General features: G+C 42.6%; 1 protein-coding gene across 2 annotated transcripts in view; it reads left to right on the forward strand.

Moving 5' to 3' along the window:
* Positions 1–687: 687 nt before the first annotated feature.
* The window catches only part of CERS6 (ceramide synthase 6), an 82,185-nt gene continuing 69,002 nt past the window's right edge, over positions 688–13,870 (forward strand). The window contains exon 1 of one of the 2 annotated variants that reach the window (XM_028747725.2): positions 688–1,141. In XM_028747725.2, coding sequence (XP_028603558.1) covers positions 972–1,141 — 170 coding nt within the window. In that variant the 5' untranslated portion in view covers positions 688–971. The remainder of the gene's footprint in view (positions 1,142–13,870) is intronic. The other variant, XM_028747734.2, reaches the window with a different exon arrangement.

The following is a 13,870-nucleotide window of genomic DNA, read 5'->3' on the forward strand; positions in this document are numbered from 1 at the left end:
GGCTCTAGCAGATTCAGAATGAAATGTCTCAGGAACACTTGTTTTAAATTGCTGTCTTTTGGCCCCAAGTGCTCAGAAAAATATGTCAAAATCTTCAGTCATTTGCAAACTAGGAAGCTAAAGAAAAAATTAACAACAGGGAGTACCTTTCGTGCTATTATCGAGTGTATTTTGAAAAATTACCCCAAAAAACCCCCACCATTTTTATCTTATTCTTTAAGAAATCTAAACCAGAACAAATTTTCTTGGATTTGCTGAGAACCTTTCAGCACTTCCTTCTCCAATTCCTCTTTTTCCCGATGCAGTTTTTCTGTGCACACTCAGTAAGCATACCCACATACTTCCCCCCAACAACACCTAGGCATTGGGGGTGTTCTGCACCTGACAACAACAGCAAATAGGTTCTTACTTATCAAGAATCAAATAAATAAACAAATAATCTCTCCTAGCCGAACGGTCTGTGAGTATAGAGATAGACAGAGATGTATATGGAGAGAGAGAGAGAAGAGAAGCCAAGCACCAAATTGCTGCCTTTAAACCAGGCGCCAAGCAGACCCAGCAGCGACAGGCAAGACTAGGGCGCCGTCGGGCGCGCGAGGGTTTGCGCGCATCCCGCTGCCTGACGCCCCTGCAAGCCAATCAGAGGGCGCGTCCCTGAAGCACCTTGTGATGACAGGCAGAGGCGGCCCTCCCTCCCTCTCCTCGCCCCGAGCGAGTGAAGCTGCGAGGCTGGGCGGGCCCAGCTCGGCCGCTGCTCAGGGCGGTGTTTCGAGAGCGGCGTCAGCGATCGCGGTTTGTCGCCGCTCCAGGGTTCAGGAGCTTATTTAAGCCGGCCACGCGCACACACACACGAGCACAGGCGCGCGCGCGCGACGCAGGCAGCTGCTGAGCATCCTTAGCAGCAGCAGCATCGGGCAGCCAGGGAGCCGGTGGGGGAGCAGCAGCAGCAGCCCGAGCCAGACAAAGCAAAGATGGCAGGGATCCTCGCTTGGTTCTGGAACGAGAGGTTCTGGCTGCCGCACAATGTCACCTGGGCGGATCTGAAGAGCACCGAGGAAGCCACCTTCCCTCAAGTGGAGGACCTCTACCTGGCCTTCCCCCTGGCCTTCTGCATCTTCATGATCCGCATGGTTTTCGAAAGGTGAGGCTGGGATCTGGGATCTGGGATCTGGATGCTTCTTTCTCTCTCTCCAGCCCCACAAGCCCCCCAGGGAAAGGGCTGCCCTCTTCTACTTCTTCCCATAGGCAAACAAGCTCCCAACTCGCTCGTGTGGGGCTTGTTTTATTTGGGCCACTGGGGTCTCTCCGCCTCTGGAGATGTTGGCTCTAGGGGTGGGGGTGGTGAGGGGGCTTTGCAGTTCGTAGGCAGACAGCCTCATGAGTGGGGATTATATGGGGTGTACGGATCAAACTTCCCTGAAGAATAAGAGGGGTGTGTGTGGGTCGCCAGCATTGGCCCGATGTTAGCAGCATGGGTCCAATGCTGCCACACTGACTTAAAAAAACACACACCAAAACCATGCCCACTCAAAAGGCAAGGAGGTATTTTATTTTGATTAGAGAGGCTTTTCGAGCTAAGCTTTAGATCACCTTCCTGGTCACTCCTTCCCTCAGATGCTACCAATGCAGATGGTTTTGTGGTGGGCAACGTGCCTGTGTGATGGCATTCAAGGCAAAAATTCATTGATAAATGACCAGCAGGCTTGCTAGTATCGGATTGGATGGGGGGGGGGGCTATGCGCTTGACCCTGCTGAAAAATCCAGTGTTGTTGCTGTTTTTGAAAATGGGAACTGCACATTGATGCACATTTCAACTTCCTTGAAATAGGCTAATCGCCTCATTTCTAAAATGAGGAAAGCAGGGTTCAGGCAAGTCTGCCTGGAGCCCAGGCCTCAGACCTGTAAACTGCTGTCTAATAGCACAGCTGTGAGTAGTTAAGCTGTGAGAAGGAGGTAAAATGCTCCGCACATACCCAGAGGTACACATACCTTTTACCTCATGTTCCGGATCTCATGTACGGCATTTTGAACACCTCATGGGTTTATAAGTCCTTGGTCGAAATAATTCTGACAACACTATTCCGTGTGGAACACCTGACTGGAAAAAAACCCCATTTCTGAAAAAGGTCACTTGTATACTGGTGACATAGCTTGTAGGTTTTTAAATAAAAGCGAATCAGTGTCATAAAACAGTAAAATGCTGTACACTTCATGAATACAATCTGATTATTAATTAAGCTAGGAATCTATCGGTTTTCAGTCCTTTGTTATACCTCCAAAATTATTTGCTCCAGGGAAAAGCCTGATGGTTAAGTTGACAATCTTTCCTTTATGCTTTCCCTGTTGTTCCGTTGAAGAGCTGTTTCCCTTCATGATAAACACAGGACAACAACACAACAGAAAAGAATCCTTTTTGAAAATGCAGAATAATAACTGCTGTGATAGTTAACTGAGAACACCTCTTAAATTTTAAGGTTGGCGTTTATAATGATCTACATAGAATATACCACTTTTCTGAAATACTAACCCAAACTGATCATACACTAAATGTCAGTTAATACAATGTGTGAAGATAATTGTGTGGTAAAAATGTCTAGTTTTCCTGGAGGGTCATTTTGAGTACTTCTGCCCTAGCCTTTTCTCCCAAGATGGACAACATTTGTTTACTTGTTTTGTCTCCTGGATTCTAAGGAATATGCTTTCCACACTGTTACATTCCTGCATTTTCCCTGTTGTCCTGCTTTTTAAAAAAGTTTTTTTTTAAAGTGCTGTTTTGTAGTGATTTTTAGACCTATCAAAATAACAGCTCAAAGCTTTCAAATATGACATAGTGCTATTGTTTCTCCTGGTGTAGTGGAGGGCTTGGTGATGTGCCCCTCCCTTTTCTACATTACCTACCTGTCTGTAATTAACTTAATTGTCTCTCTTGCTCCATCCTCTGCTGTGGAGTTCTTTAAACTCCTTCTGCGTTTAACCTGTGTAGTAAAGGTGATATTCTATATGGAATGGAGGCAGGGTAGAGGGAAACAGACCTTATCCACTTCTCTTTTTCATTAACACATTATGGGATGGATGGATGCATGCACGTAAGTCTTGATAATTTTTAAAAAGAAGGACATACAGAGCAAAAGTTATTGACTGTTGCCTAGGCTGCAGGACTGTCTTAGCAATGGTAGCCTCAGCAACACAAGCTCTGACTTTCCTCCCTTGGTGTTGCTGGGTAAGTCTGCTCAGTACACCCATGGTAGGAGCGCATGATGGTGATGCTGCTGCCCATTTCATATTGCCTCTTTTCCTTCCAAGTGTTCTCAGTCTCCATTGCAAGAGACTGGTCCATTTGGATAGGTGGAAATGGGGCTTCCTATCAGTCCAAGAAAGGGGTGCAACTGTTGCTCCCCTCTGCTTGTTGCTGCAGGTTCTTTTTTCTTTGTCATCTCATCTCTTTTATGGGGTGAGCTGCAGCTATGACTGTCCTTCTCAACACTCTTTACCATCAATTGTCCTAAAGCACATACTATTGTCTTGGAGACTCTCTGAAGGAACTTTGGTCTTAAGGATCCTTCTTTTAGGATGATAACACTATAGTTTAAAAACAAAACAAAACCATGCCACCTGGGGTTTAGATAATACTCTAATGCCAATGAATAGGACTAACACTAGTATGACATTAATAAAAAATAAAATAAACTGGTGTGTTTGTAACACAAAAAACAACTTTGTCAGAAGGTGGCTGTTTCCCATCCACAATATTTTGCTTTTTATTGCTCACAAGTATTCCCTATCTGGAATGTCACAATTCTGCTCTTCCCTTCTACTTCAAACATCCAATAATCTCTTTTATTCTTCACCAGTAAAGAACAAACACTTTCTTAACAATGCACATTTTTTAAGAGCCCAGAATTGGATGTACACTGAGCAATTTGATAACCTGATGGTCTGCATATGTTTACCAGGATACCCAGGCCAAATATTTATTTCTGAATCATTTATAACTACCCTTTCGTTATATAGTGCAATGTCAATATATGGCTTTCACATAGTTCACATTATTGCTTTTTATAAAGAGAGAGAAGCTCCCGTTTTCTCCTGCCTAAACTCAGGAAAAACGTATGCAGAATTCTCACATAGGTAAACTACCATAGAGGCAAAATGTAGTACAACAGTTTTTTGATAAAATCAGCTCATAAAATCTTGTACTCCACCGAGTTATGGAGGATGGGTTTAGTTACTTGCAGTTACACTTGAATCTCCTCATAATCGGTGTTTTTCTCCCCCAGGAACTGGGAGAAGAGAGCGCTCCTTGGGTTGCCTTGTGTGCCTGAGAGCCTTTCGATGGAAACATGGTGCTCTGAGGCCCCATAGGCAATGGACTGAGGAAGTGGAACATAGGAATGGTAGAGAATGAGATTTTTGGTGAAAGGGCATGGGAGAGGGGGGAACTGAGGAGAGAACAGCTTCACGGTGCTTAAAGGGAAGCAACAGAGTTTGGTCAAGAGAGAGCGGCTTAAAGAAGGGGCACAAAGTAAGCCGCCCCCTGTCAAGCAGGAATTGGAGGGAACAGTTTGTAAGGATTTGAAGGGAATAATGGGTGGTAGAAAAATTGGAGTTGAAGAAAGAAGTCAATGGAAAAGTAGGACTAGGGGAAACCACGTGGCCTAGAGATGGGTTGTTCTGTACTGTTGGCAGGGTGAAAGAGGAGGCCAGGGATACATAAGTATGCTAGGTTTAGAGTCTCTTGGCTCCGAGGTGTCAGTATCATGGCAATATAGGGAGCTGGCAACCTCAGAAGGACAAGGGAGGGGTGTGATGCAGTAGGTAATGTAGTTTATTTGAACTAACTAGCCAATTCTAAGACTGCTGACTTCCAGGAATGTCTTCGAAAAGTGGTATGAAGTCAGTAAAAATGCTGTGAGTCCTCTGCCCAGCTGTCGCCCATTATTGTCATGGCTTCTCCCCACAAAATCCCGCAAAGGAAATATGGGTCTCTAACAGACTTTGCAGAATCTCACAACTCTAATCCCCAGAGTTCCTTGAGGGAAGCAAATCCACCAGTGTCCATAGAGATTTGGCCCCAGTACGTTCATTACATGTGATGCACAAATGCATGTCAGCCATCTCCCGTTCCCTGTTATTTTGATTTTACTTTTAAATGAGAAGCAGCTTGAGTAGATGGGAATTCTGAATAGACACACAGAAGGTGGAAAGGCGTCCACAGCTTCTTCACACCCATGCTTTTCAGATTTTCCCACCATGCCCCCCCCCCAATCCCCTGGGCAAGAGTTTGCCCTCTAAAATAAACATTTGGAACTTATGAATTAGGAAAGACCATGGACTCAGCTACATTAGTCAAAAAACTCTGTTTTGAATGCATTATAAACATGCACCAGATGGCGCTGGAGAGTAAAAAAGAAATCTATGCGATTTTCCATAATGTTTTTTTCTTTTGTTATAACGATTTAATTTCTTTCTTGTTTATAGTATTTTTTCCCGTGTGTGTGTAGATCCACCCCAGCAAAACTGTTTGGAAGTTGTGCTTAAAATGTTGTTTGGGGTCCTGATCTGGTTTTTTTTTGGGGGGGGGGCGCAAACCATTGTTTGCTGGGTTTGAAAGAGAGAGAAAGCTTGCATAAAGAGCCAATATAGATTTATTTATGCAAATAGATTCTTATCTTGCTATTCCATGACAAAGGCAACATAGAAATTCAATTTAGAACAATAAAACATACCAACAAAAAAAACCCCCTAAGTTAATTAAGTGAAATACTGTATTGATTTAAAGCAGATTAGTTACAATTAAAGACCTAGGTAAACAGGATGGCCTTATCCTGGCATAAAAAAAAAGATAGTAATGACAGTACAAATTGAATTGTGGAGAGGGAATTCTACCTTCGGGGCTCCTACAGAAAAGGTGGGGACACCTGGAAAAATTGCTAGTCAAGGTAATATGGGAGAATGTGGTCCTCTTGTTAACTTTGACCCCCATACTGTGACTCTATAGGTTAAAACCAGCCCTTTGCATTGTTCCCCAGACAAACTGGGTGCATGTGACGATCTTGTAAGTTTGCTAGTGAAATAGTTTCACCAAGAAGAGTCTACTTAACCGCCTGGCTGCCACATTCTGGATCAGTAAAGTTTCCAAATGTTTTCCAGAGGCAGCCCTTCGTATGCAGAGGATCATTTTACTATACTTTGAATTACACTTGTTGTATTATCCTAGACACAGCATAGACAAAGCAAGCTATTCTGAAGTGCTAAATAACAGGGGAGCATTCAGCCCCATGGGCTCCCCCCTTGGTCTGAAGGGGTAGTTTTACCACTTCCGTGTGAACTAGGCTTAAATATTGATTTTAAATAAGCTGATAGACTGCTGAGGTAACACAGGGGACTACATCACTTCAGGTTGTCGAATAGGCCTCAAAGCAGGTGCCAAACTTTACCTCGTTGACAAAGTCTTATTTAACAGACCCTTTTAATGGGGTCCTGGAGTCTACTTATTAACTGACTCCATAAGAATATTCCACAAGTTACTTAAAGCGGGTTTTGTCTCCTTAATTTTGCCTCAGAGTCCTTTCAGAATGTGGCTTTCTGTGAATGGTACTTTCTAAATAATATTCTTAGGTTCAACGTTTCCTCCTTTAAAGGATACTTAAATGTCTTAAGACAGTGGGTCTTTATTTTGTAGGGTAAGTTAGGAAAGTAATCGTGTTAACTTACTTGCTTTTATCAGAAGCATTTTTCCCCCTTACGGAGTCATGTTTGCATTCTTTTTACATATAAACGCGTAACCAAAATTTCAGGATGATGGTTTGACATTGGTTTCAGGTCATGGCTTGTCCTGAAGTGGGTAACCAAAGCTTCCCTAATAGAAACTATGGTTAATTGTGAAGACTTTGTCATTGCACCCAGGTGAGCCACAAAGGGAGAAGTGAAGGGCCTATGGGCCAAGAGCTAATTTATATCTCAACTTGTTAAACTAAGGTAAAGGTAAAGGTACCCCTGAACGTTAGGTCCAGTTAGGGACGGCTCTGGGGTTGTGCACTCTTCTCGCTCTATAGGCCGAGGGAGCCGCCGTTTGTCCGCAGACAGTTTTTCCAGGTCATGTGGCCAGCATTACTGAGCCACTTCTGGAGAAATCAGAGCAGCGCACGGAAACGCAATTTACCTTCCTGCTGGAGCGGTATCTATTTATCTACTTGAACTTTGACGTGCTTTCAAACTGCTAGGTTGGCAGGAGCTGGGACCGAACAACGGGAGCTCACCCCATCGTGGGGATTCAAACCACCAACCTTCTGATCGGCAAAGCCCTAGGCTCTGTGGTTTAGACCACAGCGCCACCAAGATAGGTTCATTCAAACTTGTGCCAATTGGTTCTTTTGAAAATGCCTTGCTAATAATGAAAATTGCAGACTGAAGGTGCATATTCAAGGCAAGGTGTCCATTTTCAGTGTTTTCAGCTGGTTCGCAGACTGGGGCATACAAAAGGCTCACTTGTATCTCTGCTTATTACGCTGAAATATGTCTGTCGCTCACTTTTATAGTTAATACAGTTGTATATCAGTTGACATTTATTCACTGATTATAACCTAACTGCAACAGCTAGCAATCTAATGAGAATGATTGCTTTCTTTGCAGTCCTATGTATGATTACTTGGATGCAAGTTTCATTGAATGTAGTAAGCAGGCGTAGAATCAGACTCCGTGTGAAGAAGAAGAAGAAGAGTTTGGATTTGATATCCCGCCTTTCACTCCCTTTAAGGAGTCTCAAAGCGGCTAACAATCTCCTTTCCCTTCCTCCCCCACAATAAACACTCTGTGAGGTGAGTGGGGCTGAGAGACTTCAAAGAAGTGTGACTGGCCCAAGGTCACCCAGCAGCTGCATGTGGAGGAGCGGAGATGCGAACCCGGTTCCCCAGATTACGAGACTACCGCTCTTAACCACTACACCACACTGGCTTTACACAAAGATTTAATAATGTCTGTCCAAAGACACATGACATACAATACACTTGACAACCTGCTTTGAGGATTAGAATTTCTTACTCTCTATTTGCAAGTCTCCTTTTGACCTAGAAATGGATACAGCTTCTAATGGTGCTAATCTCACCCTATTTAGCAGGGTGTCTTCATGACCACCTCAGATTTCAGTATTATTCACCATAGTATTCCATTCAGTATTCTGCTTTTCATCTTTCCTCAGTTGCTTAAATCACTTAATGCAAATGTAGTAGGAACACAAAGTTGTTGCCATTTTGACAGAAAGTACAGTACACTCCTACATCTTAAGTAACTCTCTATCCATGTTTGTCCCAAAGTCCTGCTGAGTTCAGTGAGGCTGGCTCCAAAGTTAACATACAGAGGATTGTACCCTTAGTCATTTTGTCAAGAACTCGCCTCTGCTTTCTGTATGGAAGTGCCAGTATTACATCTCTCAATTACAACACTTCGAGATAATTGCTTTCCACAAATACCTAATTGCATGCAAGAATTGTGTGGGAAAAAATTGCTTGGCTTTTTCTGTGGGCTTGCTTTCCTGGAAAAGGGAGTAGAAGCTCAGATAACCTCTTATTCCAGTTTTGCTGAGTTGTCAAGCACAAATTTTGACATCAAACTGTTATGAAACTGTTATCAGTTGTTATGAAGAGATTAGGCACGGGTTAGGACAGGGGTGAGCTCCCGTTGCTCGGTCCCTGCTCCTGCCAACCTAGCAGTTCAAAAGCACGGCAAAAGTGCAAGTAGACCTGGAAAAACTGTCTGTGGACAAACATCGGCTCCCTCGGCCAGTAAAGCGAGATGAGTGCCGCAACCCCAGAGTGGACTGTGACTGGGCTTAACTGTCAGGGGTCCTTTACCTTTACCTTTAGGGACAGGGTAAGACCAGATTCAAATCCCCACTCAGCTATGATCTTTTCTGGATAACATCGAGCCAGTCATTCACTTAGTCTCAGCTTAACCCACCTTGCAATGTTGCTGTGAAAATGAAATTGGGAGGAGAGGCCAAGTATGCCATTTTGAGTTCCTTGGAGGAAAGTTGGGATATAAATGTAATAAAGAAAGCAAATATATTTTATAAGTTTCAGCAGCTTGGGGAAGGGCTGGTGGGGGGGGGGAATCACATTCCTAGGTGCATGAAATAGCTTTTTCTTTGTCATGCTAGGGACCTGTGGTTTGTTTTTGTTTTTTAAAAAAGAGAGAAATAATTTCATTGACATGAGTAGAGCTGATTTTTGAATACTCATAGAATTGTCTTGTAAGTTTCAGTTTACCCTCAAGCTTTAAATAATTCAGATTCTAATGTCTGTTTACTGAGGCTTTACCAAATTATTTGTGATAATGGGTGTAGGTCCTTTGTTTTTTCATTTTTTCCTGCTCTTAACCTTTGAACCTTAACTAAGCTAGTCCAGAAGCTTTTAACGGAAAGTGCTCATTTCAAAGGGAATCCAGCTCACAAATGCCTTTTAATGATAAAGTTATATGGGAGAGGCAGTGCTCCAGAAACAAAGACTGCAAGGCAGAGATGAGAGCGAGAGGCTGATCTTCAGTAAAGCTGGATAAGTCTTTTTGCACAGTCAATAGAGGGGATGGAGGGGAAATATCTCTGTTCTTCATAGGGTGAGTTGGAAATCACTACTTAGAGAATGGGTTTCGTTGCAGCACCCTCTGTCTCTCCCCCCACCCCACCCTAACATAATCTCTCATGATTGTGTCACTCTTGTGGTATTTGGGTTTCTTCCATCGTGATTGTCGCACTGCTTCATGATTCATAGCAATCCTGCTGGATCAGACAGTTTGCCTAATCCACCACTCTTTTCCTGTAGTGACAAACCAGACACCTCTAATAAACCCACAAACAGGACATGAAAACAGTATCTCTCTCCTACTGGTAGCTCCCCAGCTGCTGTTTGGAAGCACAGGTGGTACCTGCAATAAAGTGTTGCAGCACGGAGCACTCCTGGGTGGGGTTCCTGCTAGCTGTGGCCCTTTTCAGGAGATTCTACAGTGGTACCTCGGGTTACATACGCTTCAGGTTACAGACTCCACTAACCCAGAAATAGTGCTTCAGGTTAAGAACTTTGCTTCAGGATGAGAACAGAAATTGTTCAGTGGCGGCGCGTGGTTTGAGAAGAAATGTGTGGTAGAATAATTCACTGCAGTCTGAAAGGTGGGTGGTGAATCGTTTTTATCTATAGTCCCTCTCCTCCCTTTTCTGAAAGCCTATTCTTGTGCTTACACCATCCACTTTACATGCCAGCTAAAATTTGCAGAATTTACTACAGTGCAATGTGAGAGCAGTTCTCGTGGCACAACCTGCATGCTTATGACAAAACCTCTCTCTTTTGTTATGTGTTTAAAACATGTAGGCTTCTGCCCAGTGCATGATAACAAGAACAGCAGAGTGTGGCAGTGGCTACAATAGTTGGTTTTGCAAATCTCAAGGAGTTGCGTCTGGCAGACTGACAACGCTATGATGCAAACTAAAAGATGGAGCTTCAAACACGCTTTAACAAGCCTATGAATTAAATTCTAATCCCTAATTTGCAATGACTCTGTTCCTGTAAATAAATGAATGCCCATGGGGGTGTATCAGAGGGTCAAGGTGACATGCTCTGCCCCCAACTTATGCACCTTCAATTAAATATCTCTGCAGAACATCTGTGTGTATGGCACTTTCTCTGCAATTGGGAACCCTGGGAAAAGTGATCTAATGAACCACAAAGGGGAAAGCCCTATGTTATAGTGGTACCTCGGGTTACAAACGCTTCAGGTTACAAACTCCACTAACCTGGAAGTAGTTGCTCCGGGTTGCAAACTTTGCCCCAGGATGAGAACGGAAATCGCACGCCAGCAGTGCGGCAGCAGTGGGAGGCCCCATTAGTGAAAGCGTGCCTCAAGTTAAGAACGGTTTTGGGTTAAGAACGGACCTCTGGAACGAATTAAGTTTGTAACCCGAGGTACCACTGTATTCACTTTGTGGGCATTTTGACTGAGAGTGAGCACATTGCTCCTCTGTGCTTATTTTGCTCTGCACACTTAAGAATGGGTCATGTGTGCGCAGCTGATTGTCTCCAGAAGAGGTCATTCATAGTGCAAAACCTCCCTTTTCAAATTGCAGCTATCTCCCCTTTCAGGCTGCAACTTTTGTCCATGCCTTCATGTCTACCGAGGACAGTATTCATAGTATGGTGGAACATGGAGAGCCTAGCCTTGGGGTCTTGCTCTGTGCTTGGGTCACCAAACTCTCTGACTTTTTCACATGCTAAAGCAGCCTCTTAACTGCTCAGCCAATCAGGTAAGGTAGCCTTACATATTCCAGACCCTACATCCTGCAAACTAAGAAAAGATAATTCAAATACTATGCAACTGCCCTCCTCTTACATTTAACTTGTAAGCTCCACTCTGAAAATACATTTCTTCATCATCTATGTAAAATCTTATTTTCTATATGATTCGCTGGCAAGTTTCTTTCTTTCTTTCTTAAAGAACCATGCACCTGGCTATTTGGCATCTGCTGTCTTTTTGTTTTATCATCTTGTCACCTCCATTTAAAAAAGCAATTTCTCTTCTGACATCCCTCCACCCCCGCCCCTTTTCTCTAAGTGATGTAGTCACTGATCTGTTAACAAAAAAGAGCTAAGAACAGACTCGGTAAGATTAGAATTAGTGAAATAGACAAGAGACCACTGGTATCTGGTTCCTTCTTTTGCTTCCCACTTTCTACCTTTTCATGGAGCCAGTGTATGTCAAGGTCTAGAATAAATACTAAAAAGAAAAGAACAGAAATAAATTCTCAAGACATAGGTGAATTGACTGAGATTGGCCAGAGCCAAATCTAGAGAAAGATTTGACCTAGTTCTATCAAACTGTTCAACATAGCAGACTAAGTTGGTTATAAATCTGGGGGTTTTTAAAAAAAAATCAAATGCCTGAAATGCAGTTATATTTCCAATTAGACAAATTCACAATCTTATTTTTAGGGTGTACATTTGATAGGTTAGGCAAATGCTGGAACTAATATTTCAAGCTGTGCTTGTGCCAAGGTGCCCACAGGCTTACTTTGTTGCATTGGGTTTACTTCTCATTCTGCAATATTGTGCAGTATTCAGTTGCATATGCATATGCCCATCTGTGTTGCTGGAGCAGTGAGTGCACACACTCCAGGTTTTGCAACTGTTCTTTTCCTATTGCCCTTTTCATTCTAATTTAATTACAATTACAGGTCATGTTAAAATTTGGGTTCCGATAATCTGTTGGTTTGTTGGTACAGATTATGCTTTTTTGAACAAATTCATTTTTTGTATGCACAGACACAAAATAAATTATGCAAGAAATACCAGAAAGAGTGCTACAACTTAAAACGTCTCTCTCTCTCTCTCTCGCTCTCTTTTTACAGGACTTAGTATTTCTTGGTAGACTTATTCACATGATACGGTTTTTCACAGTAAAACAAAAAGCATCTTGTCTCTGTCTTTCCCAGAGGCTCATTATAGTGAGTGACTTTCACCATCACTATGATATGTCAGGGACTTCAGAGCCAAATATCCACCACAGAATTGGTCTCTCCTACTATCTTTGCAATTGAAATATAAGCTGTGATGAACTAATCGTTTGCCAAACGATTGGTGTATTCATTCTCTTCCTCTCTCGCATACTCACACATTGTCCACAGAACAATGTCTTTGAGGTCTAGTCCAGAGGTTATATGTTAGTGGGGAAATGTACATATCCTATGCATCTGATTTCTTAGTCAAACCCCAAATTAGAAATACCGGTATTTCCTGTTTCATTAAACCAAGGAGAAAAGAATAACAGAGTATAAAGGTGATATATCTGGAGGAAGTTGTGATCTAATATGTCCTGTATCTTCATAATTACTCTGTGTACATCATTATTTAATTCCACTGTCCTTTAATCTTTTTCCAGCCAGTTCCCAGAAGACAGGAGTGTCTACTCCAAACTGTTGAATGTCCCAGTAATTAATCTCCACATTAAACCACTGACACGAGGCAGTGAGATGAGCTTCATGATTATGATGCTCTATATTAGGGACTGCCAGATATCTGCCTTTAGTTGGTTGAAATAATTAATTATGCCAATCAATTGATTAATATAATAGGAGTACAGAAGGACTTGTTCCTATGGCTGCACGTATTACAAGTGGAAGATGAGCAAGGGAGATGAATAGTTAAATGTTTTGACTGACATCTAAGACAAAGGAAAGTTTAAAGAGGAAGGTCTGGAAAAGCAGTTATCATTATTGGATCTCTAGGGCCCGGATGGTGGTTGGCCCACCTTCAAATTGGTTGCTGATTCCTAGTCTTGTGCATTCTGTGAGCAACTTTATTTATTTATTTATTTATTTATTTATCTATTTATCTATTTACCATATTTATAGTCCTCTCTTCACCCAAGGAAACGCAGAGCACTCTGCCCCTTCTCCATCCGCCTGATCACTTTCCTGCATGCAATTTCCTTGTCGCCTGTGGCTAACGGCAGACTTCTTAGATTTTAAACTTTCGCAATTGGAAATTCAGATATTTGCTGAAGTATGCATAATAACTGGTTATAATTATTAAAACTGGGTCAAAGCTAATACAGCCAGTTACATTTTAATTGCTATTGTGACACACACACACACACACACACACACACACACGTTCAGGAAGTGTCCCAACTCTTTTTCGTACCAGCATAGAATCCAAGGAGGCTAATAACTTCTGTGGGGTTATTTATTCAGTCCAGGTGTATAATTCACAGCTTTGTGTCATATAGTTTATATAGCGTTTTTGGCCTGACACAATTATCTGACTCACAGGAGACAGAATTTTGCTTGGCTCTTTGTCCACATGCAAAGATACTAAACAATAACGCTTGA

Source organism: Podarcis muralis, chromosome 1 (assembly GCF_964188315.1).
Source record: "Podarcis muralis chromosome 1, rPodMur119.hap1.1, whole genome shotgun sequence".
Lineage (NCBI taxonomy): Eukaryota > Metazoa > Chordata > Lepidosauria > Squamata > Lacertidae > Podarcis > Podarcis muralis.